Consider the following 23444-nt stretch of genomic DNA (forward strand, 5'->3'; position numbering starts at 1 on the left):
TGTGTGAACCCTGCAGGGTGTGTGCATTTGGATGGACTCCTGGCCCTTGGGGTCACTCCCAGACCCCTCCCCATTCCTGGCCTGATGCGGGGTGGGGGGTGGATCAGAGAGGAATTGTGGGTATTTACAGAGCGTTAACTGGGACCAGGGAGAGCCCCCCTCTAATCCTCCCCTCCGAGCACGGTGACGAGATAACCCGTCTGACCCAATTGTCCATCCGTCTGCATTGGCGGCCCCCCCGCCCCCCCACTGGAACTGGGGGACGACACTGCGGCTGGGCCCAGGGGTCTGTTCTGGGAGTGGCTACTGGGCTGGCTGGGTCCATAGGGCGGGGTGGGGGGGAACCTGGACTCCTGGGTTCTCTCCCTGGGGGTTGGGGGCTCCCATTGGGGTGGATGTGGCCACAGGTGATTCCCCCACCGAAATATCCTGTGCTGGAGGGGGTCTCCCTGCGACGCCCACGCCCAGCTTCTCCCGGCCTGAGTCCCCCCCCCCACAGGAGACCCCAGACCTCACTTCTTCCAAAGAGAATTTATTGGACTGTCCTACCCCAGACCCTGTGGGGGGGCTCCCCATTGGGTGGGGGCCTGGCTTCAGCAAAGGGGGGGGCTGCTGGAAGAGCCACCCCAGGGCAGGATCCCGCCTCAGCCAATGGGGGGGGCAGCCTTCGGGGGGTGAAGCCCCCTCCTCTGCTGTGTCTTCTCCTGCCCCCCCATTCCTCCAGGCTGCATCCCCAGCGGGGAGGTCCCCTCTCCCACAGCTCCCTGTCCTTGGGGGCGGGTCCAGCCGTAATTCTAGGGTCCATGAACCCCTCCCCCACTGGGGGTCTTCTCCGGGGGGGTCCTCGCACCCCCGCTGCCCTGGTCAATACGAGGCCACACAGACCATCTCGTCGGCCAGCTCGTCCTCGGCCCGTGAGCGGAACGGCTCCTCGTCGCTGTACAGGGCCCCCCCCGCTCCCCCGCCCCCTTCCCCCTCGCTGCCCAGGGGGCCCCCGTGGGCCCCAGGCCCCCGCCCGTGGCTCAGCAGGTGGGAGGCGGCGCTCTCCATCTCAGCGATGGTCATGTGACAGGCGTCGGCGATCTCCCGCTTGGCGAAGGCCACGAACTTGGGGTCCCGGGCATAGAGCCCCAGGCCCTCTGAGATCAGCACCTGGGGGGAGTGGGGGGTCAGAGAGACACAGGCACCCGCCCAGCCCCCCCAGCCCCTGCCCCTCCAAGACAGCTCCCCCATACCTTGACCCGCAGAGCCAGCCAGCCAGCCCCCAGTCCCTGGCCCCCCCAGCCAGCTGGCACCCCCCAGAGGGGACGGGTCCCGTGTCCATTTCCCCACCCCCCCAGCTAGCCGGTGCCCTGCAGAGGGGAGGGGCCCCGTGCCCCATTGCCCGCCCCCCCAACCAGCCGGCACCCCCCAGAGGGGATGGGCCCTGTGCCCCATTGCCAGCCCCCCCAGCCAGCCGGCACCCCCCAACTCACGGCTTCCACCAGGCTGTCAGCGCTGCCCCGCTGGTCGTGGTAGTTGGGACTGGGCACATGGAGATGGGCGTAGGAGGGCCAGGGCAGGTCTGGCTCGTGGGCCCCCCAGCGGGTGCGGGAGGCGGGCGGGAGGCTGCGGCTGCTGCTCTTCTCCCCCCAGCCCCTGACCGTCAGCCCCCCCTCCTCCACCAGCAGCAGGGGGGCGTAGAGCAGCCGGCCCCGCTTGGGGGGCACGGCCCAGGCCTGCGAGGAGTCCCCTGGCGGGCGGCTGGGGCTGTGCCAGGAGGCAGCGCTGCCATAGCCCTGCGGGGAGAGCGGGGTGAGGGGGACCATGGGGGGAACACGTACGCACACCCCCCCTCGCAGCATCGCTCAAACATGCCCCCATCACACACACACAGCCCAGTTGCACCATCGCACACACACACTCCCCATCACACCATCACATGCCCCCTTTGCACCACTGCACGCACACACCCCCTTTGCACCATTGCACACACACAGCCCCATCACACCATCGCACGCTCCCATTGCACCATTGCACGCACACAGCCCCTGTCACACCATCGCACACTCCCATTGCACCATTGCATGCCCGTCACACCATTGCATGCACACAGCCCCCATCACATCATCGCATGCTCCCATTGCACCATTGCATGTCCCCATCACACCATCGCATGCCCCCATTGTACCATTGCATGCACATGCCCCCTTTGCACCTTTGCACACACACAGCCCTGTCACACCATCGCACACTCCCATTGCACCATTGCATGCCTCTGTCACACCATTGCACACACACAGCCCTCATCACACCATCGCACACTCCCTTTGCACCATTGCATGCCCGTCACACCATCGCACGCACACATTCCCCGTCACACCATCGTATGCCACCGTTGCACGTACACATACCCCATCACACCATCGCATGCACACAGGCCCCCACCTCACCATTGCTCACTCACAGCCCACCCATCGCACCATCATGGACACACACACCCCAGTCACACCATAGCTTGCACACAGTCCCCCTCTCACCATCACACACACAGAGCCCCTCTCCACACCATTACAGCACACGGACCCCAGTTGCACGGCCACAAGCACATGCCCCCCCCTTGCACATTGCAAGCACACGCCCCCCATCACACACCCATCCCATGGCACCATCTCACCCCCTGTACCGCAGGACAACCCCCGTCATCCCCCGTTCCCCACTCATACATGGTTGGGCTCCTATGAAAAATCACGATGGGCTGAAGCTTCTGGTCCTAGCCCACGGCTCAGCCCCGCGTGTGGAGCGCCCGCCCTCTGGCTGTGAGGGACACAGGCTGGGGATGCCCTGTGGCACCAAAGGGGGCACCCAGCCCCCCGCGGGAGCTAGGTGCCCGTCCTTAGCCCCTGGCCGGCCGGAGCACCGTGAACGAGAGAGAGCTTTTCACCGGCTCTGCCCCCCAACCACCTGCCATGGATCGTCCCGTCAAAGACCCCGGGCCGGCTGCCTCGTGCGAATGGCCGTGCGAGAGCAAAGCTGGCCAGGGGAGAGGTGGCCCGAGCGCAGGGCCCCACAGTGGAGGTCGTGCCCAGCCCCTCCCCGGGGGTACCTGGGGGGGGTGGCGCCGGGCTGGAGCATTCTGGTGGTAAGTGCCCGGGATGGGCATGTCCTCACAGCTGCCCTGCCGCTGCAAACACTGCATGAGGAAGGGCGGCTTCCGGCCTGGGGGGCGAACGGGGGGGGGCGTTACTCCCCAGCGCTCACATGCCCCCCTGCCCCAGGCCCCGCCCCTTCCCCAGCAAGCCCCACCCCCTCTGCCTTGTCCCCCAGCCTCAAATCTCCCCCTCCCCTAATTCCGCCCACCACCCTAGCTCCACCCCTTACCCCGCCCCCAAAACGGCTCCCTGCTGTTCACCCCGCCCCAACCAGCTCCCCAGCCCCACCCCTGTGGCCCCTCACCTCCCCCTTGCCCTCCTTTTTGCTAGCCCTGCCCCCCCAGCCCCCTACCTGCGGGCGTGGGGGGCAGGAGGCGTCGGCGCTTGGCCAGGCGGCCCCCCGGCCCCCCATCCGGGTGGGCGTTGGAGAGGCGTCGGTGGGGCAATGGCAGGGACCCCCCATGGCCATCGTCCCAGCGGTGCCGGTAGAGCCGGGCGCCCCCCAGACATGGCTGCCTGCGCCGGGCGGGGGAACGAAGGAACAAGGCCGGAGGCGAAGGGACAGAACCAGGAAGGGGGAGGGAGGAACGAAGGAGCGAGGAAAGGCAGAAGGAAGGAACGAGAGGCGGACGGGAAAGAAGAACAAAGGAGAGAAGCGATGAACAGATGGAAACAGGAACCAAGGGAGGAAGCAAGAATGGAAAAAGGAAGGAAGGGGGAACCCCGGCATCCGGGGCCGAACCCAAGGAGGTCAAAAAAATGAAGGAAGGGAAGACAAAAGTGTCAGAAGGACACAGCAGGAGAGAGACAGAAAGCACCTCAGTGAGCCCCGCCCCGTGTGGGGCAATGTGGGGAGTGCTCCCCAGTTGCTAGGAGGTGGGGTAAACCCAAGCCCCATTCCAGCTCCGACCCACAAGAGTCAGTGTGGGAACCCAGGCATCCGAGCTCAATCCCAATGGGGGGGAGCCCTCCCCGTGAGGCGTTATGTGTGGCTCTTCCCCAGCTGCCCCGCCCCAGAGGTGGCTGCCTCTCAGCTCCCCACCTGTCCTGAGAGGCCAGGCTCTCTGAGTCCTCCTCCCGGCTATTGTAGCCTTGCTCCCCCGCTGTCTCCTCACTGTACTCCTCGGCTGGGGGGGGCTCTTCATGCACCGTCGGGGGGATGCAGCTCCCGTCGGAGCTCCGCCTGGACAGACACAGGGACATTGGGAACCCAGGCGTCCTGGCTCCCAACCCCTGCTCTAACCACCAGACCTCCTCCACTCACCACCACCACATACAGCTGGGGAGAGAACCCAGGCGTCCTGGCTCCCAGCCCCTGCTCTAGCCACCAGCCCCCACTCCCTCTCCTAGAGCCAGGGAGAGAACCCAGGAGTCCTGGCTCCCCCCCCACTCCACTCCCAGAGCTCGGGGGAGAACCCCAGCACCCGGTACCTGCTCATGCAGCGCCTGCTGGGGATGTAGGGCAGCTCGGGCAACTCCTCCTGCCTCCCGTTGTTCTCCTTGTAGCTGTGGGGGCCGTTGGGGATCCTGACCAGACTGGCAGAGGAAGGGCGCCAGGACCCCAGTAGCCCGTTGGCCAGGGGCTCCCCACCCCGCTCGGCCGGGGCGGAGACGGGCGCCGTGGGGCAGTGGTCGGGACTGCTGCCGAGCAATCCTTCTGGGGTCTGTGGGAACACGGTGGGGAGGAGTCACTGGGGGTGGGGGCACTCGGGGGGTGGGGGCTTAGCCACAGGAAAGGAGCACTAGGGGGACACCCGGGGGGCTAGGCAGATGGGGGTGGTACCAGGAGCTGTGGTGTCAGGAGAAAGCGGGTGCTGTGGGGTGACAGGGGTGCTGGGAGGGGGCAGATGGGGGGTCCTCACCTGGCACGTCAGCTGCTCCTCCTCACACAGGGTCTCCCCTGCTGCCTCCTCCCCGTCCTCCAGGTCACAGGACAGCGCCCGGCGCATCTCGGGGCCCAGGTCCTGGAGGGTCTGCAGCCCGGCCTGGGGGGAGAACTGAGTCGTGGGGGGCTGCTGGTGTCCCCCCTGCCACCTCCAGCCGGCCCGGTGTCCCCCCTGCCCCGCCCCGCCCCCAGCCAGCCTGGTGTCCCCCCAGCCCTGCCCCCAGCTGGCTCAGTGTCCCCCCAGCCCTGTCCCAGCGCCAGCCGGCCCGGTGTCCCCCCCCACCCTGCCCCCAGCCGGCTCAGTGTCCCCCCCAGCCCCAGCCGGCCTGGTGTCCTTCCCTGCCCTGCCCCATCCCCAGCCAGCCCGGTGTCCCCCTGCCCCGCTGGCTCAGTGTCGCCGGTGGGGGGGTCTCACCTGCAGGGCCGTGGAGTTGCTGGGGGAGGCGTCCGGTCCCAGAAGCCCCTTTTCCTTCCGCTTCCGGAACTTCCGGAAATAATCCTGGATCAGGAACGTGGCGTAAAACTTCCCCACCGTGACTTCCTCCTCTGCGGGGCGAGAGAGGGCTGTCAGGATGCCTGGGTTCTCTCCCGGCTCTGGGAGGGGAGTGGGGTCTGGTGGGTTATAGCGGGGGGGGGGGCTGGGAGCCAGGACACCTGGGTTCTCTCCCAGCTCTGGGAGGGGAGTGGGGTCTGGTGGTTAGAGCGGGGTGGGGGAGCTGGGAGCCAGGATGCCTGGGTTCTCTCCCCGGCTGTATGTGGTGGTGGTGGGTGTTTCTCACCTTCTGGCGGGGGTATCACCTCGTCCAGGAGTTTGGGTTTCGTTCTCTTCCAGATCTTCTTGATAACGGCGCGAAGCTCTTTGTTGGCTTGGTCCAAGTTGCCTAGTGGGGGTGACATGGAAGGCCAGGCACCATGAGCTACAGGTCAGGGGCCCTATGGCCCCTTGTGGGGCTGGGCTCCCGGGAGGGACTCCCATGAGGCACTTTGGCCTGTGGCGGGACTGTCTCCCCTAGCTAAGCGGGGAGAGTGTGAGGCATCATGGGCATTGTAGCTGGGTCAGGAGAATGGGGTGGAGGGGTCGAAATGAGGCAAAAAAGAATGACAAGTCTCACAATGGTCCTGAACTACCATTCCCATGATGCCTTGCAGTGCCTCTCCTACAGGCTATGCTGTGATGCATCCTGGGAGATGTAGTCGGCTGGGAGCCCAGCTCATAGATAACAGGGAGTGAGGCACCAAACTACAATTCCCATGATGCCTTGCAGCAACTCTCCACTCGGGGTTGGTGGACCCCTCTTGCTGGTGGCTGCACTGACAGTTTTTCCTAAAACCTTCCTCAACGGTAGGAAACACAAATAAATGTGCACATACACACGTCCACAGCACTGCAAGTTATTTGTGGAGGTTTTTTTTGCAGACTCAATAGCAACAATAACGTACAGTCGTCTCTCTCCGTTACTGGCCCCACACACAATAGAAACACAAATAAGGCGCTTCAGACTTACTGGCGAGTACGTCTGCTCCTGTGAAACGTGAGGTTTGTATGTTTGTTAACATCACTTTTCCCAGCAGACTTACTCAGCCCCGGCAAGCTGGGGGACAGATGAAGCCCAAGGTGGGGAGGGCCCAGAGTGATGGGGGGCTGGAGGAGGCAGGGGGCTTGGGGTGATGGGGGGCTGAGCCCAGGGCTGGAGCCCAAAGTCCAAGCCCCACCACCTCCAGGAAGGCGGGGAGCCTATGGGACGGGCCGCTGCTTTGGTCCCCACCCCCCATCACCACCCAGAAGGCTGCGGCCACAAGAAAAGCCCCTGGTGGCCACATGGGGCCACAGTGGCCATATTTGAGAAAGGTAGACCGTGGTGCATCATGGGAGATGTAGTCCAGCCACCCACCGGCCCACGGAGGAGAATGGGAGAAGGGAGGAAGCTGCACTATAACTCCCATGATGCTCCCCTGCAGTATTTTGTGGCTCAATCCTTCTCCAAAAAGATTATTTTTCCCAGAGGACTGGGGGGGGAGGGATCCCAATCCCCGTCACCACCCCCCACAGGTCCAGTTAAAACCCTTTGCCCCCCAGCATGTCCAGCCCCCATCGACTCCGGTTGTGTACAGACCCAGAGACACCAGGGTCTATGAGTCACCCCACAGCGCTCGCTTGAGCCCCACTCTTCCCAAGCCAGGCCAAGCCCAGAGACACCAGCCCTCCACAGGCCCAACTGTACCCCCACCCCACACCCCTGGGGTTCACCTTCAGTCTTGATCTTGAGCGAGGTGCGGACCAGGGCGAAGAGGGTGGCGTTAAAGGTGACAGTGCCGTCAGCATTGAGGGGCATGTTCATGGCCACCAGCCTCTGCAAAGAGAGGAAGAATAGAACCCAGGCGTCCGAGCTCCCAGCCCCCTCTGCTCTAACCACCAGATCCCACTCCACTCCCAGAGCCGGGGCAAGAACCCTGGCGTCTGGTTTCCCAGCCAACGCCCCCCCCACTCTAATCACTAGACCCCACTCTCCTCCCAGAGCCAGGGAGAGAACCCAGGAGTCCTGGCCCTAGCTCCCCCTGTGCTAACCACCAGACCCCACTCCACTCCCCTCCTCTTCCAGAGCCAGGGAGAGAACCCAGGCGTCCTGACCTTACAGGCCACGCGGTGCGGGCAGAGCTTCCCAAAGCCGAGGGGCGGCTGGATCCGGCGTAGCAGGGTCACGACGTCCAAGTGTTTAATGCGGCCCCTGGGGAGAGAAATGGAGTGGGCAGAAGGTGTGGGGAGCTGTGGGACACATGGGGGTCTGCTGTCCCTGGTGGTGGATGGGGGAATGGCAAGGGGGGGATAGAGCTGGGGAGATCTGTGAGCATGGGAGGGGGGCTGTGGGTCCCAGAGGAATTGAGGGTCTGGGGGACCTGAGGGGATTGGGGGTCTCAGGGGAATTGGGGGGGTTTGGGGGTGTCTTGGGGTCCCCGGGCAATGCTCTGGACCTGCTCCCTGCAAAGCCAGGCAGGACTCTGGGGACCCTCCTTTCTCAGCGCCGACTGTCCCCAGGACAAGACGCTGCCCCAGCTTCCACCCTCCTGGGTCCGACCCCGTAGCCTCCAGCCTCCCCTGCCCCACCGTGCGCTTCCCGCAGCGAGACCCCCGGGCGTAGGGCAGAGCTTGTTAGCACAGAAATCAGGGACTTTCAGCCAAGTCCATCTTGGGAAGTCCTGGGCCAGACGCCCTGGACTCCCCCCTCCAATCCCCCACGCAGAACCCCAGCCTCCAGCGGCCCGACCTGCGACAACCCCCTTCATGCCCCTCCTCCTCTTTGTCTCACTCCGGGCCAAAGATGTCACCTGGTCGCATGCCCCTCCTGGGTCTCAGGTTACACAGGTGCAGACACCTGGGCAGCCTCACCTGCCCCAGGGCCTCAGCAAAATCACTCCCCCAATTCCCACCACCCAAGCATCAGTGCAGCACACAGGGAAACTGAGGCACACACAGTATTAGTATAGGCCAGTAAGACTCACATGCAACATAAGAAGATGAATAAAACCCCACTCATCACAGGGGGTCCCAGGGGAATTGGAGGTGTGGGGGTCCTGGGAGGATGAGGAGTTTGGGGGTCTGAGGAAGTCAGGGGGCTGAGAGTCCCAAGGGAATTGGGGGTTGTGGGGGTCCCAGGGGAGTCAGGGGATTAGGGATGTGACAAAGTTGGGGATTTTTGTAGTGTTTTACATGAATAGCATGTGTGCGCCTCAGTTTCTCTGTGTGCTGCATATTTAACAAGCTGGTGGGAGAGGGGTTGTTGTTACAGAGGACCAGGTGTGACCTTGCCTAGCAGCCAGGACCCCCGGACAATGGCCTGGAGATGGGGAACCCTAACAACTGGTGACCTGGAGACTAAGAGGCCACCCCAGCTTGGCCGTCAGCTGGTTCCAGCCAGAGGGGCCAGAGGACAGAGGAGGGGAGAGGGGGCCCAGGCAACCTGTTTACCTGGAGAGAAGACAATGGACAGAGGGGGCCTGGGGCCGGTGATAGCAGATGCCCAGTGGGGAAGTAGGGGGGCTTGGGACTGCGGGGAGGGAGCAGCCAGAGCCCCCTGGATGCAGGGGAGACTGGGATGTGCTGGGCTGAGGGGGGCCAGGCCTGAAGCCGGAGAGTTTCTTGTGCTGGGTTCAGATGCTCACTAAATCCTCCTGTGTTACACCAGCTGAGTCGCTCCGGGCTAGAGACCAGGGGGCCTTATTCCCTCTGGGGGTGGAGAGACTGGGGGGGGGCCTGATGTGACAAAGCGGGGGCCCTTCCCCCTGCAAGGTGAGAGCTAAAGGGCTGGAGAACAAAGGAATTAGGTGGCCTCCTGGCCCGGGAAAAGGACAAAGCCCAGAGGAGGGGGGGCTGGGGGGGAGTCAGTTGGGGCTGGCTGGGGACATGGAGTGAAGTGCCGACGGGGTTGTCTGGCTCACTGCCCCCCAAAATGGACCCAGCTGAGGGGTCCTGTTCTCTGCACCTACAAGCTCCGTGTTAGACCATGTTCCTGTCGTCTAATAAACCTTCTGTTTTACTGGCTGGCTGAGAGTAACGTCTGACTGCGGAGTTGGGGGGCAGGATCCTCTGGCTTCCCCAGGACCCCGCCTGGGCGGACTGGCTGTGGGAAGCGCACGGAGGGGCAGGGGAGGCTGGAGGCTCCGGGATCAGACCCGGGAAGGTGGAAGCCGGGTGAGCTGTGTGTCCTGCAGACAGTCTGCTCCCAGAAAGGAGACTTCCCCCGAGTCCTGACTGACTTGGTAGGGAGCAGCTCCAGAGCATCGCCTGGGGACTCTGTGACAACTGGTGGCAGAGGTGGGATGTACTGCACCCCATGGATGGCGCTTTCTGCAGTAAGTGACCAGGGAGCAATAAAACGAAGGGGGATTGATGAGGACCAGGCGTGCTGAAGGCTCAGAGAGGAGCGGTTTCGGGGGGCACTTAACCCCTGGGAGTGTGTGACCAGCAAGGACTGTGCAGTAATGGGGTCCTCCTGGGGACTGCGGGGAGCAGTCTCAGGGGCAGAGGAGCCTGTGGCTTGGCCCTGGGAGAGAGAAGGACTTTTGCAGTAACAGGGTTCCCCTGGGGATTGCAGCGAGCGGTCCCAGGGGTGGAGGAGTCTGCAGCTCGACCCTGCAAAGAGGTGGTGACCTCGAGAAGGGCTGGCACACTAGGGGTTCTCCCTGGAGACCGTGGGGAGCTGAGAGCACACGGGCCTGTGAGTCCACAGCAGCTTGGGAAGAGCGGAGTGAGGGCCTCTCACCATCTCCTTAAGAAGGACATTGTAAGCCTGTGCAAAAAGAGAGGGTTGAGCGTTGGAAAGTTCACCAAAGCACAGTTAATCGTGCAGCTGGAGGAGGATGATCACTCTAAGGAGCAGATTCCTGACCCCAGTAGGGCTATAGCAGGATCTGGGAGCAGCAGGAGTAGTAGCCAGGAACCCCCGACTCCTGTCCCCGACCAGACGGGGGTCTTCACGATCGGGTTCCCCATCGGGGGATCGGAGACGGACGGGATTGGAGCTGAGTCCGAGAGAGCAAGAGGACAGACACAGGCACGTCTCCTTCCCTGTCCCACTTCTTCACCCAGCTAACAGGTAAGGTCCAGGGACACTCATCTTCCGCTCTCCTGGCCTTCCCACCCTGCTGACTAGACAAAGCCACCTTTGGGAGAGGCCAAGAAAGAGCTGCAGAAGCAGCAGCAGCATGAGCTGGCGATGGTGGAGCCGAGAGGCGGAGGGGACCTTCCAGGGGTGAGCGGGGATAGACCCTGGGGTGCCAGTTCCGCAGGGACCCTCGAGACTAAATTGCTGCCCCCGGTTAAGAAAAGGGGGGATGTGGATGCCACCTCACTGCCTGTGAGCAGCCTGGCGATTTGAACCAGGGGGACCCTGCGGAACAGCCCCAGTGTTTAGCTCCCTTGCTGGGCCCCAAGGCCATAGACTCCGTCAGCCAGATGGGTGGGGAGGGGGACAGGCTCCCACTCCTGACCCCAACCTATATGTCTGCGTGGAATTTCCTGGGGTCAGGCCCCTTGGACCCCCAGTGGGAGCAGAAGGTGATGGTCAAGGGGGAGACATTCCTGGGGTGGCGAGATCCTGGGACAGAGAGAACTGTTGTCAGGCCCCGGGTGGTGCAGCCTCAGATGCTGAGGGACTGGGTGAGGGTCCCAGGTATGAAGCCCCTCACCCTGCCTATGGCCCAGATCCCTGCGCAGACCCAGGAGGGGTGGGGCTGGCTGGTCGTTGGGGTTCTCCAGGATAGCAGCTGTGAGACCCTGTTGGGGGGTGACTGTGTCTCTTTGGGACAGGATCCAGGCCCGGCTCCTGTAACGGCCAAGGGTTTGTATTTGAATCCAGGGAACCAATCGGTGGAGAGGGAAATGGTCAGTGAAAATGCAGGTGACCTGGCTGGCAGCAGGGAGGAGCTGCTAGCCTCAGGATACCTGCCTGCCTGTAACCAGACCCCTGGGGCTGCGTGGGACAGAGAGATGCTCCCTGCCCCCTTGCACACCGGAGAGGGGGCTCACGCTGGCTCTGATGCAGTGAGGAAAGCAGTGAGCTCGCTGCCTACCCCACTGGGACAGCAAGGGCAGCGCTGAGCACAGTGGGAGCTGAGACCCCAGCTGAGTGGGGGAGACACAGGCAGGGCAGGGGATCTGTTGGGAGTGGCAAGGTGCTTGGTAAGGAAAATCTGGATGAGCCTAGGCAGCCTTGTGAGCTGTGGCTTTGTCTAGTCAGCAGTGTGGGAAGGCCAGGAGAGCGGAAGATGAGTGTCCCTGCACCTTATCTGTTAGCTGGGTGGAGAAGTGGGACAGGGAACGAACGTGCCTGTGTCTGTCCGGGGTAGTGACTCGCCTGTGGAGGGAGCTACCCCGGTCTCCAAGCAGTTGTCTATGAACAGCCCTGTGTGCTGGGACCAGGGGAATGATCCCGAGTTGTGTGTCTGGGAAAGGAGAAAGTGGAGCAGACAGAAGGGGCCTTTCAGCCTGGGATGGTGGAAAATAGTGCAGTTGTCTCAGAGTTGGTTCTGGATTCAGGTAAAGCCCAGGAAGGGAATGGCCCTAAGTTTGTGTCTGCTCGGGAGAATGGCCCTGTAACTAGGTCGCATCCACTTCGTGTCTATGTAAAATCCCAGAGATCAGACAATTCTGGTGCTTGTATTTTGTCTGTTGCTAGTGTGTTGTTGGGAAAGGGTGTCACAACTCTGTCTAATCAAGGTGAGATCCTAGCCAGGGCACGGTGATTTGATTGTGTTACCTCCTGAGGGTGTGGAAACCTGTAGCAAGAAGGAAAAGATTCCTGAAGGAGAAGGCTTCCAACCTTTTATCTAGGAAGTCTGTCAGTTTGCCCGAAAGGGGATTGTGTAGGAATCCGCCTGATGGGCCAGAGGTAATTCTGGATGTAAGTGAGACCCAGAAAGAGTCTGTTGTTGCTCAGGAAAGTGTTCCTCTAGAGCAAGCCCTAGGTGAAGAGGGTAAGGGCAGAATTTCTGTGAGGGGTGAATTGTTGCATAGAAGAGCCCCTAGGGAAAGAAATCTTCCTGGAGTCTTTGCAAGCAGTTTACTGCAACTGAAGGGTGTGGAAGTGATTTAATCAAGAAAGGTTTCAGAGTAGTAGCTGTGTTAGTCTGTATTCGCAAAAAAGAAAAGGAGGACTTGTGGCACCTTAGAGACTAACAAATTCATTTGACCGTAAGCTTTCGTGAGCTACAGCTCCGATGCATCCGATGAAGTGAGCTGTAGCTCACGAAAGCTTACGCTCAAATGAATTTGTTAGTCTCTAAGGTGTCACAAGTCCTCCTTTTCTTTTTAATCAAGAAAGTTTCAGTTCCTAACAGCCAGAAATTTTCTGTTGTGAATGGATCTACTGGCTTTCCTGTTGAAGGATCCAGTGTGGATAGCTTTGAGAAGGTCTCAGATGGAGTGAAAGCTGTTAAGAAAGTTAAACCGTCCTATAACCAAGTGGCTGTGTTTGGCCAGCTTGTTGGGGAGACACGGTTGTTGAGAAAGGGATGTCTCCATGCTGGTTCTGTAAGTGAACAGTCTGTGGCCCAGGTCAAGATGGGAGCTCTTAACCAAGAGAGCCCAAATTGCAGCCCCCCAGACTGGAGCGCTGGGAGAAGACCCGATCCCAGTTTGACCCCCCCGGGGGTTTTGGGGTGGCAAAAGGGCACAGGCCACATAAACATTCCCACATGCGGCATGCGAGTCCTATCAACCACCCCCGACCTAAGGGAGGGTGTGAAACTGGAAGGGCCTGGTGTAACTCCCACCAAGGAACGGGAGAGATGCTGGGGCATCCATGGGAATGTTGGTGGCTTCGAACTTCCCCAGGTCACTGGCTAAAGTGACCCTGCTCAGTTCGGTCTCAAACGGGGGGGGGGGGGGGGGGGAATGTGACAAGGTGGGACTGTTCTTAATGTTTTCTCTGAATAGTGTGGGGGTGCCTCAGTTTCCCCGATGCAGTTCTCAAATATCTAGGGGGTGGGATAAGGGTGTATGATCGTTGCAGAGCCCTAGAGGACAGGTGTGTGCAGGGGTCTGGACACAGAGAATGGCCGACACCCTGTTTCCTGGCACCTGATGGCCTGGGCCCTTCCCCCTGCAAGGTGAGAGCTAAAGGGTTGGAGAACAAAGGAATCCGTTGACCTCCTGGCCCGGGACAGGGACAAAGCCCAGAGGAAGGGGGGCTCGGGAGAGTTTCAGTTGGGGGCTGGCTGGGGACGAGGAGTGAAGTGCAGACGGGGTTGTCTGGCTCACTGCCCCCCAAAATGGACCCAGCTGAGGGGTCCTGTTCTCTGCACCTACAAGCTCCGTGTTAGACCATGTTCCTGTCGTCTAATAAACCTTCTGTTTTACTGGCTGGCTGAGAGTAACGTCTGACTGCGGAGTTGGGGGGCAGGATCCTCTGGCTTCCCCAGGACCCCGCCTGGGCGGACTGGCTGTGGGAAGCGCACGGAGGGGCAGGGGAGGCTGGAGGCTCCGGGATCAGACCCGGGAAGGTGGAAGCCGGGTGAGCTGTGTGTCCTGCAGACAGTCTGCTCCCAGAAAGGAGACTTCCCCCGAGTCCTGACTGACTTGGTAGGGAGCAGCTCCAGAGCATCGCCTGGGGACTCTGTGACAACTGGTGGCAGAGGTGGGATGTACTGCACCCCATGGATGGCGCTTTCTGCAGTAAGTGACCAGGGAGCAATAAAACGAAGGGGGATTGATGAGGACCAGGCGTGCTGAAGGCTCAGAGAGGAGCGGTTTCGGGGGGCACTTAACCCCTGGGAGTGTGTGACCAGCAAGGACTGTGCAGTAATGGGGTCCTCCTGGGGACTGCGGGGAGCAGTCTCAGGGGCAGAGGAGCCTGTGGCTTGGCCCTGGGAGAGAGAAGGACTTTTGCAGTAACAGGGTTCCCCTGGGGATTGCAGCGAGCGGTCCCAGGGGTGGAGGAGTCTGCAGCTCGACCCTGCAAAGAGGTGGTGACCTCGAGAAGGGCTGGCACACTAGGGGTTCTCCCTGGAGACCGTGGGGAGCTGAGAGCACACGGGCCTGTGAGTCCACAGCAGCTTGGGAAGAGCGGAGTGAGGGCCTCTCACCATCTCCTTAAGAAGGACATTGTAAGCCTGTGCAAAAAGAGAGGGTTGAGCGTTGGAAAGTTCACCAAAGCACAGTTAATCGTGCAGCTGGAGGAGGATGATCACTCTAAGGAGCAGATTCCTGACCCCAGTAGGGCTATAGCAGGATCTGGGAGCAGCAGGAGTAGTAGCCAGGAACCCCCGACTCCTGTCCCCGACCAGACGGGGGTCTTCACGATCGGGTTCCCCATCGGGGGATCGGAGACGGACGGGATTGGAGCTGAGTCCGAGAGAGCAAGAGGACAGACACAGGCACGTCTCCTTCCCTGTCCCACTTCTTCACCCAGCTAACAGGTAAGGTCCAGGGACACTCATCTTCCGCTCTCCTGGCCTTCCCACCCTGCTGACTAGACAAAGCCACCTTTGGGAGAGGCCAAGAAAGAGCTGCAGAAGCAGCAGCAGCATGAGCTGGCGATGGTGGAGCCGAGAGGCGGAGGGGACCTTCCAGGGGTGAGCGGGGATAGACCCTGGGGTGCCAGTTCCGCAGGGACCCTCGAGACTAAATTGCTGCCCCCGGTTAAGAAAAGGGGGGATGTGGATGCCACCTCACTGCCTGTGAGCAGCCTGGCGATTTGAACCAGGGGGACCCTGCGGAACAGCCCCAGTGTTTAGCTCCCTTGCTGGGCCCCAAGGCCATAGACTCCGTCAGCCAGATGGGTGGGGAGGGGGACAGGCTCCCACTCCTGACCCCAACCTATATGTCTGCGTGGAATTTCCTGGGGTCAGGCCCCTTGGACCCCCAGTGGGAGCAGAAGGTGATGGTCAAGGGGGAGACATTCCTGGGGTGGCGAGATCCTGGGACAGAGAGAACTGTTGTCAGGCCCCGGGTGGTGCAGCCTCAGATGCTGAGGGACTGGGTGAGGGTCCCAGGTATGAAGCCCCTCACCCTGCCTATGGCCCAGATCCCTGCGCAGACCCAGGAGGGGTGGGGCTGGCTGGTCGTTGGGGTTCTCCAGGATAGCAGCTGTGAGACCCTGTTGGGGGGTGACTGTGTCTCTTTGGGACAGGATCCAGGCCCGGCTCCTGTAACGGCCAAGGGTTTGTATTTGAATCCAGGGAACCAATCGGTGGAGAGGGAAATGGTCAGTGAAAATGCAGGTGACCTGGCTGGCAGCAGGGAGGAGCTGCTAGCCTCAGGATACCTGCCTGCCTGTAACCAGACCCCTGGGGCTGCGTGGGACAGAGAGATGCTCCCTGCCCCCTTGCACACCGGAGAGGGGGCTCACGCTGGCTCTGATGCAGTGAGGAAAGCAGTGAGCTCGCTGCCTACCCCACTGGGACAGCAAGGGCAGCGCTGAGCACAGTGGGAGCTGAGACCCCAGCTGAGTGGGGGAGACACAGGCAGGGCAGGGGATCTGTTGGGAGTGGCAAGGTGCTTGGTAAGGAAAATCTGGATGAGCCTAGGCAGCCTTGTGAGCTGTGGCTTTGTCTAGTCAGCAGTGTGGGAAGGCCAGGAGAGCGGAAGATGAGTGTCCCTGCACCTTATCTGTTAGCTGGGTGGAGAAGTGGGACAGGGAACGAACGTGCCTGTGTCTGTCCGGGGTAGTGACTCGCCTGTGGAGGGAGCTACCCCGGTCTCCAAGCAGTTGTCTATGAACAGCCCTGTGTGCTGGGACCAGGGGAATGATCCCGAGTTGTGTGTCTGGGAAAGGAGAAAGTGGAGCAGACAGAAGGGGCCTTTCAGCCTGGGATGGTGGAAAATAGTGCAGTTGTCTCAGAGTTGGTTCTGGATTCAGGTAAAGCCCAGGAAGGGAATGGCCCTAAGTTTGTGTCTGCTCGGGAGAATGGCCCTGTAACTAGGTCGCATCCACTTCGTGTCTATGTAAAATCCCAGAGATCAGACAATTCTGGTGCTTGTATTTTGTCTGTTGCTAGTGTGTTGTTGGGAAAGGGTGTCACAACTCTGTCTAATCAAGGTGAGATCCTAGCCAGGGCACGGTGATTTGATTGTGTTACCTCCTGAGGGTGTGGAAACCTGTAGCAAGAAGGAAAAGATTCCTGAAGGAGAAGGCTTCCAACCTTTTATCTAGGAAGTCTGTCAGTTTGCCCGAAAGGGGATTGTGTAGGAATCCGCCTGATGGGCCAGAGGTAATTCTGGATGTAAGTGAGACCCAGAAAGAGTCTGTTGTTGCTCAGGAAAGTGTTCCTCTAGAGCAAGCCCTAGGTGAAGAGGGTAAGGGCAGAATTTCTGTGAGGGGTGAATTGTTGCATAGAAGAGCCCCTAGGGAAAGAAATCTTCCTGGAGTCTTTGCAAGCAGTTTACTGCAACTGAAGGGTGTGGAAGTGATTTAATCAAGAAAGGTTTCAGAGTAGTAGCTGTGTTAGTCTGTATTCGCAAAAAAGAAAAGGAGGACTTGTGGCACCTTAGAGACTAACAAATTCATTTGACCGTAAGCTTTCGTGAGCTACAGCTCCGATGCATCCGATGAAGTGAGCTGTAGCTCACGAAAGCTTACGCTCAAATGAATTTGTTAGTCTCTAAGGTGTCACAAGTCCTCCTTTTCTTTTTAATCAAGAAAGTTTCAGTTCCTAACAGCCAGAAATTTTCTGTTGTGAATGGATCTACTGGCTTTCCTGTTGAAGGATCCAGTGTGGATAGCTTTGAGAAGGTCTCAGATGGAGTGAAAGCTGTTAAGAAAGTTAAACCGTCCTATAACCAAGTGGCTGTGTTTGGCCAGCTTGTTGGGGAGACACGGTTGTTGAGAAAGGGATGTCTCCATGCTGGTTCTGTAAGTGAACAGTCTGTGGCCCAGGTCAAGATGGGAGCTCTTAACCAAGAGAGCCCAAATTGCAGCCCCCCAGACTGGAGCGCTGGGAGAAGACCCGATCCCAGTTTGACCCCCCCGGGGGTTTTGGGGTGGCAAAAGGGCACAGGCCACATAAACATTCCCACATGCGGCATGCGAGTCCTATCAACCACCCCCGACCTAAGGGAGGGTGTGAAACTGGAAGGGCCTGGTGTAACTCCCACCAAGGAACGGGAGAGATGCTGGGGCATCCATGGGAATGTTGGTGGCTTCGAACTTCCCCAGGTCACTGGCTAAAGTGACCCTGCTCAGTTCGGTCTCAAACGGGGGGGGGGGGGGGGAATGTGACAAGGTGGGACTGTTCTTAATGTTTTCTCTGAATAGTGTGGGGGTGCCTCAGTTTCCCCGATGCAGTTCTCAAATATCTAGGGGGTGGGATAAGGGTGTATGATCGTTGCAGAGCCCTAGAGGGCAGGTGGTGCAGGGGTCTGGACACAGAGAATGGCCGACACCCTGTTTCCTGGCACCTGATGGCCTGGGCCCTTCCCCCTGCAAGGTGAGAGCTAAAGGGTTGGAGAACAAAGGAATCCGTTGACCTCCTGGCCCGGGACAGGGACAAAGCCCAGAGGAAGGGGGGCTCGGGAGAGTTTCAGTTGGGGGCTGGCTGGGGACGAGGAGTGAAGTGCAGACGGGGTTGTCTGGCTCACTGCCCCCCAAAATGGACCCAGCTGAGGGGTCCTGTTCTCTGCACCTACAAGCTCCGTGTTAGACCATGTTCCTGTCGTCTAATAAACCTTCTGTTTTACTGGCTGGCTGAGAGTCACGTCGGACTGTGGAGTTGGGGGGCAGGACCCTCTGGCTTCCCCAGGACCCTGCCTGGGCGGACTCGCGGTGGGAAGTGCACGGAGGGGCAGAGGATGCTGGATGCTCCGGGGTCAGACCCAGGAAGGGGGGAGCCGGATGAGCTGTGTGTCCTGCAGACAGGCTGCTCCCAGAGAGGAGACTCCCCCGAGTCCTGCCTGGCTTCGTAGGGAGCAGGTCAGAGCATCGCCCAGGAACTCCGTGACACAGGGGTCCCAGGGGACTTGGGAGTGTGGGGGACCTGGGGAAATTGGGAGGTTGGGGGAGTCTGGAGATGTCACTGCAGGATTGGGGGGAGTCCCAGGGGAATTGGGGGTGTGGGGAGCCGGGGGAATGGGGAGGTTGGGGGTTCCAGGGGGTTTGGGGAGCCTGAGTAATTGGGGGTTAGGGGAGGTTTGGGGGGTCCGGGGGTGGGGCCCTTACTTGGCGGTGGGGTCGTACTCAGACCAGATGCGTTTGAACTCGTCCAGGTGGTGGGGGCCCAGGATGGACCAGTCCCGGGTCAGGTAGTCGAAATTGTCCATGATCACGGCCACAAAGAGGTTAATGATCTGGGGGGGAGGGGCAGAAATCAAGCAGTGAAAAGATGGGGGGCAGGGTCTCCATGTGAGGGACACCTTGTGCCATGCAGCATAGGGGGCACTGGGGGATTATGGCAGATGGAGGGGTCCCCAAGGGGCAGGGGGGCAAATGACCCCCAAGAAGAGGGCGTAGGAGAGCTCGGGGGCCAGGAGCCTTGAGGGGGGCTGGTGGCCATGGAACATGGGGGACTCTGGCAGAGGGCGAGGGGGGTCCCGTGGTGGAGGGAGGTGGTTGCCCACGGGGGGTACAGGGGCTCTGGTGAAAGGTGGGAGGCAGGGTCCCACGGGGGATACAGAGGATCTGGCGGATGGTGGGAGACGGGGGGTACAGGGGCTCTGGCGAATGGCGGGGGGTCCCACGGGGGGCGGGGTCCTGCAGCGGGGGCCCCGGGGGGGCTCACCAGGAAGGCACAGAGCATGAAGAAGCTGATGAAGTAGACGATGGCGAAGTGGCTCCCGCAGGTGAATTCCTCACCGGGCCCCACGTCCGACTCGGGGTCGCAGCGTTTCCCGGGCAGGCTGGCCAGCATGATCTCCTGCCAGGCCTCCCCCGTGGCGCACCTGGGGGGTGAGGGGGAGTCAGCTGGCCCCACCTAGCTCCATGGCGCCCCCCGGCCCCCTCCAGCATCCCGCCCAGCCCACGGCACCTGGCCCCGCCCAGCCCCATGTCGCCTCCCAAAACCCAGCCCTGCCCAGCCCCACAGTGCCTCTCGGCCCCACCGCACCCAGTCCCGCCCAGCTCCACGGCGCCCTCCAGCACCTGGCCCTGCCCAGCCCCATGGCTCCCCCCAGCTCCGCCCCACGGGTGGGGAGTTGGGGCATCGGGGGAGAGTTGGGGAGATGGTAGAGCGCCAGGGGCGAGTTGGAGTATAGGGGGCTCCCAGGGGGAATTGGGGCATCGGGGGGTTCCCAGGGGGGAGTTGGGGCATCGGCGGCTCCCCAGGGGGGAGTGGGGGCATCGGGGCCTCCCTGGGAGGAGTTGGGCCGTCAGGGTCCCCCAGGGGGAGTTGGGAGAATGGTGGAGGCCTGGGGGGAAGTTGGGGTATTGGGGGTCCCCCCGGGAGGAATGGGGGGAGGGCGGGGGTCTGGGTCCGCAGGGTACCTGAAGAGCAGCAGCACAGCCTGGGGGAACGTCTGGAAGTTGTTGTTGCGGTTGATCTGCGTCCCGTCCTGCATCGCCACTTTGCCGAAGGTCTGCAACACTCCGGGACATCACCGGGGGTGGGGGCACCCCAAAAGGGGCCCCTTGTCCCCCCCAGCGCCCCACCACCCCCACCCTTCCTGTTCCCCGCTGCCCTGCAGGTTAGCTCTCCTGAGCTCCCCGCTCCCGCATTGCGAGGCAGAGACACATGTGCGATGCACAACTGGAGCCCTATGCGCATGGTGCATGTGGAGACACACGCATGTGCATGTGTTGCACACTCAGGGGCTGCACAGGGGTGTGCATTGCACACTTGGGGGCTGCACGGGGGGTGTTGCACGCCTGGAGTCTCTATGCACAAGCATCCAGGGTTTGATTGTGATAGATACTCGTGTGGCCCAGAACTGGGTGTGCAAGGCACACTCCAGCTTGCAGAGGCAGACACAGCACAATGTGCGTGTGCCAGAGATACCCTCTGGTGCATGTCGCACAATTAGAGTCATGCACAAGTGTGTGACACATGCTCAAGAATGGGCTGCAGACACGGGTGTATGCAAGTATGTAATGTATGCTCCAGCATTTCTTGCTCGGTCCTAGCCTTGCACAAATGTGCCACGTGCTTTGGTGTGTTGCATGCTCAGGGCCATGCACAAGGGTGCATGTTGCACATGCAGGGCAGTGTGTTGCCTGCTTGCAGTCTTGCACAAGTGCAAGATCCACACTCAGGCATGTCTCAGAGGCACCCCCAGCAGTTCACGCTTTTGGGGGTGTGCAAGGCCAGTGCACTAGTGTGTGCATTGCACATGCACAGCCATGGAAGGCTCCTCTCCCACTTACCTGCATGCCGATGACGGCGTAGATGAAGAAGATCATGGCGATCAGCAGGGCGACGTAGGGCAGGGCCTGTGGAGAGACACGGGGGGGGGGGGGTCAGACTATGGTGGGGTCACAACCCCCCCTTCCAGCCCCACCCCCCTGTACAGCTGACTCCACCAGGCTGCTCCCAGTATGTCCCGCTCCAGCCCACCCTGGCGCCCAGCATGCATTGCTCCATCTGGGCTGCCCCATGGGTGCCGCGCAGAGCATGCTGGGAAGGGTGTACCCCCATAACCCCCGGGTGTACACCCCATCCCCCCATGGGTGTACTCCCTCATTCCCCCCAGATGTACCCCCATAGCCCTCTGGGTGTATCCCTCATCCCCCCGGGTATACACCCCTCATCCCTGTGATGAAGTGGGAATGGTCTTAATGTTTCCTCTCAATACTTTGTGCGTGCCTCAGTTTCCCCTCTGTGTTACCCAAGCACCTTGGTGGGGGGATGAGTGTGTGTGATTGGTGCAGCAACCCCTAGAGGGCCGGTGTGACCCGAGTGGCCACCTGGGCCCAAACAGTGGCCAACACCCTATCTCCTGGCAACTGAGGGCCGGGCCCCTCCTCGGCAAGGACCAGCCGGAGGTGCTGGTGCAGCCCAGGTGGCCTGCTGGCCTGGGAGAAGAAGGGGAACAGGCAGGTCTGGGGCCAGGCAGTCTCTGGATTGGGATGCGGGGAGAGGGGGTCAGGGCACCCGGCCCGGGGTCCCCCCCAGACGGACTTGGCTGAAAGTTCCTGCTCCTGGTGCTAACGAGCTCGGCTCTACGCCGGCCAATAACCCGGCTGAGTCCCACGCGGGCTGTGGAGCAGGGCCAGGGCCCCAGCAGCTGCGGGAGGCGCGGTGAGAACAGGGGCCTGGACGCTCCCAGGCAGGGGCACCCCCCCCCCCGGGCGCCGTCCCACCTGGAAGGACTTGATGAAGGTCCAGAGCAGGGTGCGAATCCCTTCACCTTTGCTGAGCAGCTTGACCAGCCGCATGACTCGGAAGAGGCGGAAGAAGGTGATGGAGATGCGGGAGCTGTCCTCCGAGCTCTGCGGGGCAGGGGGGCGGGGTCACGGCGCCCCACGGTTCCCCCAACCCCCTCCGACCCCCCGCACCCCAGCTCCTCCACCTCCAGAGTCTCATCTGCTCTGGCCCCCCAACCCAGGGTGGGGGGGATCCGGGGCGTTACCTCGCCGACGTGGCCGCCGTTCTAGCGGGGGGCATGGAGTTGTGATGACGACGACGAGGAGGAGGAGATGAAGGATGAAGCCATGAGACCCCGACGTCCGCCGGGAAACAACCATGGGAGAGATGAGAGACAGACCCCCACGCGGGCGGGCGGACGGGATGTGGGGGGGGGGACAGACAGAGGATGGGTGTGTGGTATGGGGGCGGGTATTTCTCCAGCATGTTCCACCCCCCGGATTCCCATTTTATACGGGGTCCCCTGGCCTACTGCTGTGACATGCAGCCCCCCTCGGGCGGGGCACGGGGGCCAGTCACGCGGGGAACCCTCCGGGGTGGGGCACAGGGGGGACCCTTCTGGGGTGGTGCGTGGGGGCCCTTCACACGGGGACCCCTCTGAGGCGGCGCATGGGGTGGACCCTTCCAGGGCAGGGCCCTTCACATGGGGAGCCCTCCAGGGCGGGGCGCAGGTGGGACCCTTCTGGGGTGGCGTGTGGGGGCCCTTCAAGTGGGGACCCCTCTGGGGTGGGACACAGGGGCTGATTCCCCCCACTTCCCATGCCCCCCATCTCCCCACCCTCCAGCTCCCCTCCAGGACCTGCCAGCTTCCTCTCACTTTCCCCAGCCCCACACGGTGTGGCCCGGACACTGGGGTCCCCACCCCAGATTTGGGGGGAAGGGGGGCGCTTACATTGACCTCGGTGACGGCGATGTCCACCACGCTGCCCACCACGATCAGCGCGTCGAAGGTGTTCCAGGCGTCACAGAAATAGTGCTGGGAACGGGGCGGGGGGGTCAGCCGTGGGGTGCATGTCCCACCCCGCCCCCAGCTTGCCAGGCCCCGCCCCCTCACACGAGGCCCCACTCATGTTGTGCCCTGCCCCGCCCCCATGGTGCCAGGCCCCGCCCCCTCACCGCAGGCCCCGCCTACCCGGGGTTTGAAGGCGATGATCTTCAGCACCATCTCCACGGTGAAGAGGCCGGTGAAGACCATGTTGAGCAGGTCCATGACGTAGTTGAAGGGCTGCGACTGCTCGTAGTGCTGGGGGGCGAGTGCAGGGTGAGGGGGGCCCGCCCCAGCCCCAGCCCCAGCCCCAGCTTGATGGAGAGACAAGCTCCGCCCCCAGACGGCCAGGCCCCGCCCCCTCCCCAGATGGACGGACAGGACCCTCCCCGCCCCGCCCCGCCCCCCGCCCCAGGCCCCGCCCCCGGCCCCGCCTCGGGCTCCACCCCCCGCCCCAGGCCCCGCCCCGGGCAGCACCTGCACGGCCAGGGCGATGGTGTTGAGCAGGATGAGCAGGAACATGCCGTACTCGAAGGCCGAGCAGTTCACGGCCGCCCACACCCGGTGCTGGTGCCGGTTCTTGGGGATGTAGCGCCGCAGGGGCTGGGCCTTCAGCGCGTACTCCACACACTGCCGCTGGGGGGCGGGGGGGTCAGGG

General features: G+C 61.8%; 1 protein-coding gene across 1 annotated transcript in view; it reads right to left on the bottom strand.

Moving 5' to 3' along the window:
• Positions 1-543: 543 nt before the first annotated feature.
• The window catches only part of CACNA1F (calcium voltage-gated channel subunit alpha1 F), a 48096-nt gene continuing 25195 nt past the window's right edge, over positions 544-23444 (bottom strand). The window contains exons 29-48 of the mRNA XM_043501695.1: positions 23264-23422; positions 22934-23044; positions 22694-22777; positions 22007-22027; positions 21738-21866; positions 20802-20867; positions 19926-20017; positions 19225-19384; positions 18666-18793; positions 7646-7742; positions 7265-7367; positions 5796-5897; positions 5432-5562; positions 4994-5116; positions 4563-4795; positions 4174-4314; positions 3484-3647; positions 3086-3198; positions 1476-1778; positions 544-1152 (exon numbers count right to left, since the gene is read on the bottom strand). Of these exons, the coding sequence (XP_043357630.1) occupies positions 865-1152; positions 1476-1778; positions 3086-3198; positions 3484-3647; positions 4174-4314; positions 4563-4795; positions 4994-5116; positions 5432-5562; positions 5796-5897; positions 7265-7367; positions 7646-7742; positions 18666-18793; positions 19225-19384; positions 19926-20017; positions 20802-20867; positions 21738-21866; positions 22007-22027; positions 22694-22777; positions 22934-23044; positions 23264-23422 (2748 nt within the window). The 3' untranslated portion in view covers positions 544-864. The remainder of the gene's footprint in view (positions 1153-1475; positions 1779-3085; positions 3199-3483; positions 3648-4173; positions 4315-4562; positions 4796-4993; positions 5117-5431; positions 5563-5795; positions 5898-7264; positions 7368-7645; positions 7743-18665; positions 18794-19224; positions 19385-19925; positions 20018-20801; positions 20868-21737; positions 21867-22006; positions 22028-22693; positions 22778-22933; positions 23045-23263; positions 23423-23444) is intronic.

The sequence above is a fragment of the Dermochelys coriacea genome, chromosome 23, assembly GCF_009764565.3.
Source record: "Dermochelys coriacea isolate rDerCor1 chromosome 23, rDerCor1.pri.v4, whole genome shotgun sequence".
Classification (NCBI taxonomy): Eukaryota; Metazoa; Chordata; order Testudines; family Dermochelyidae; genus Dermochelys; species Dermochelys coriacea.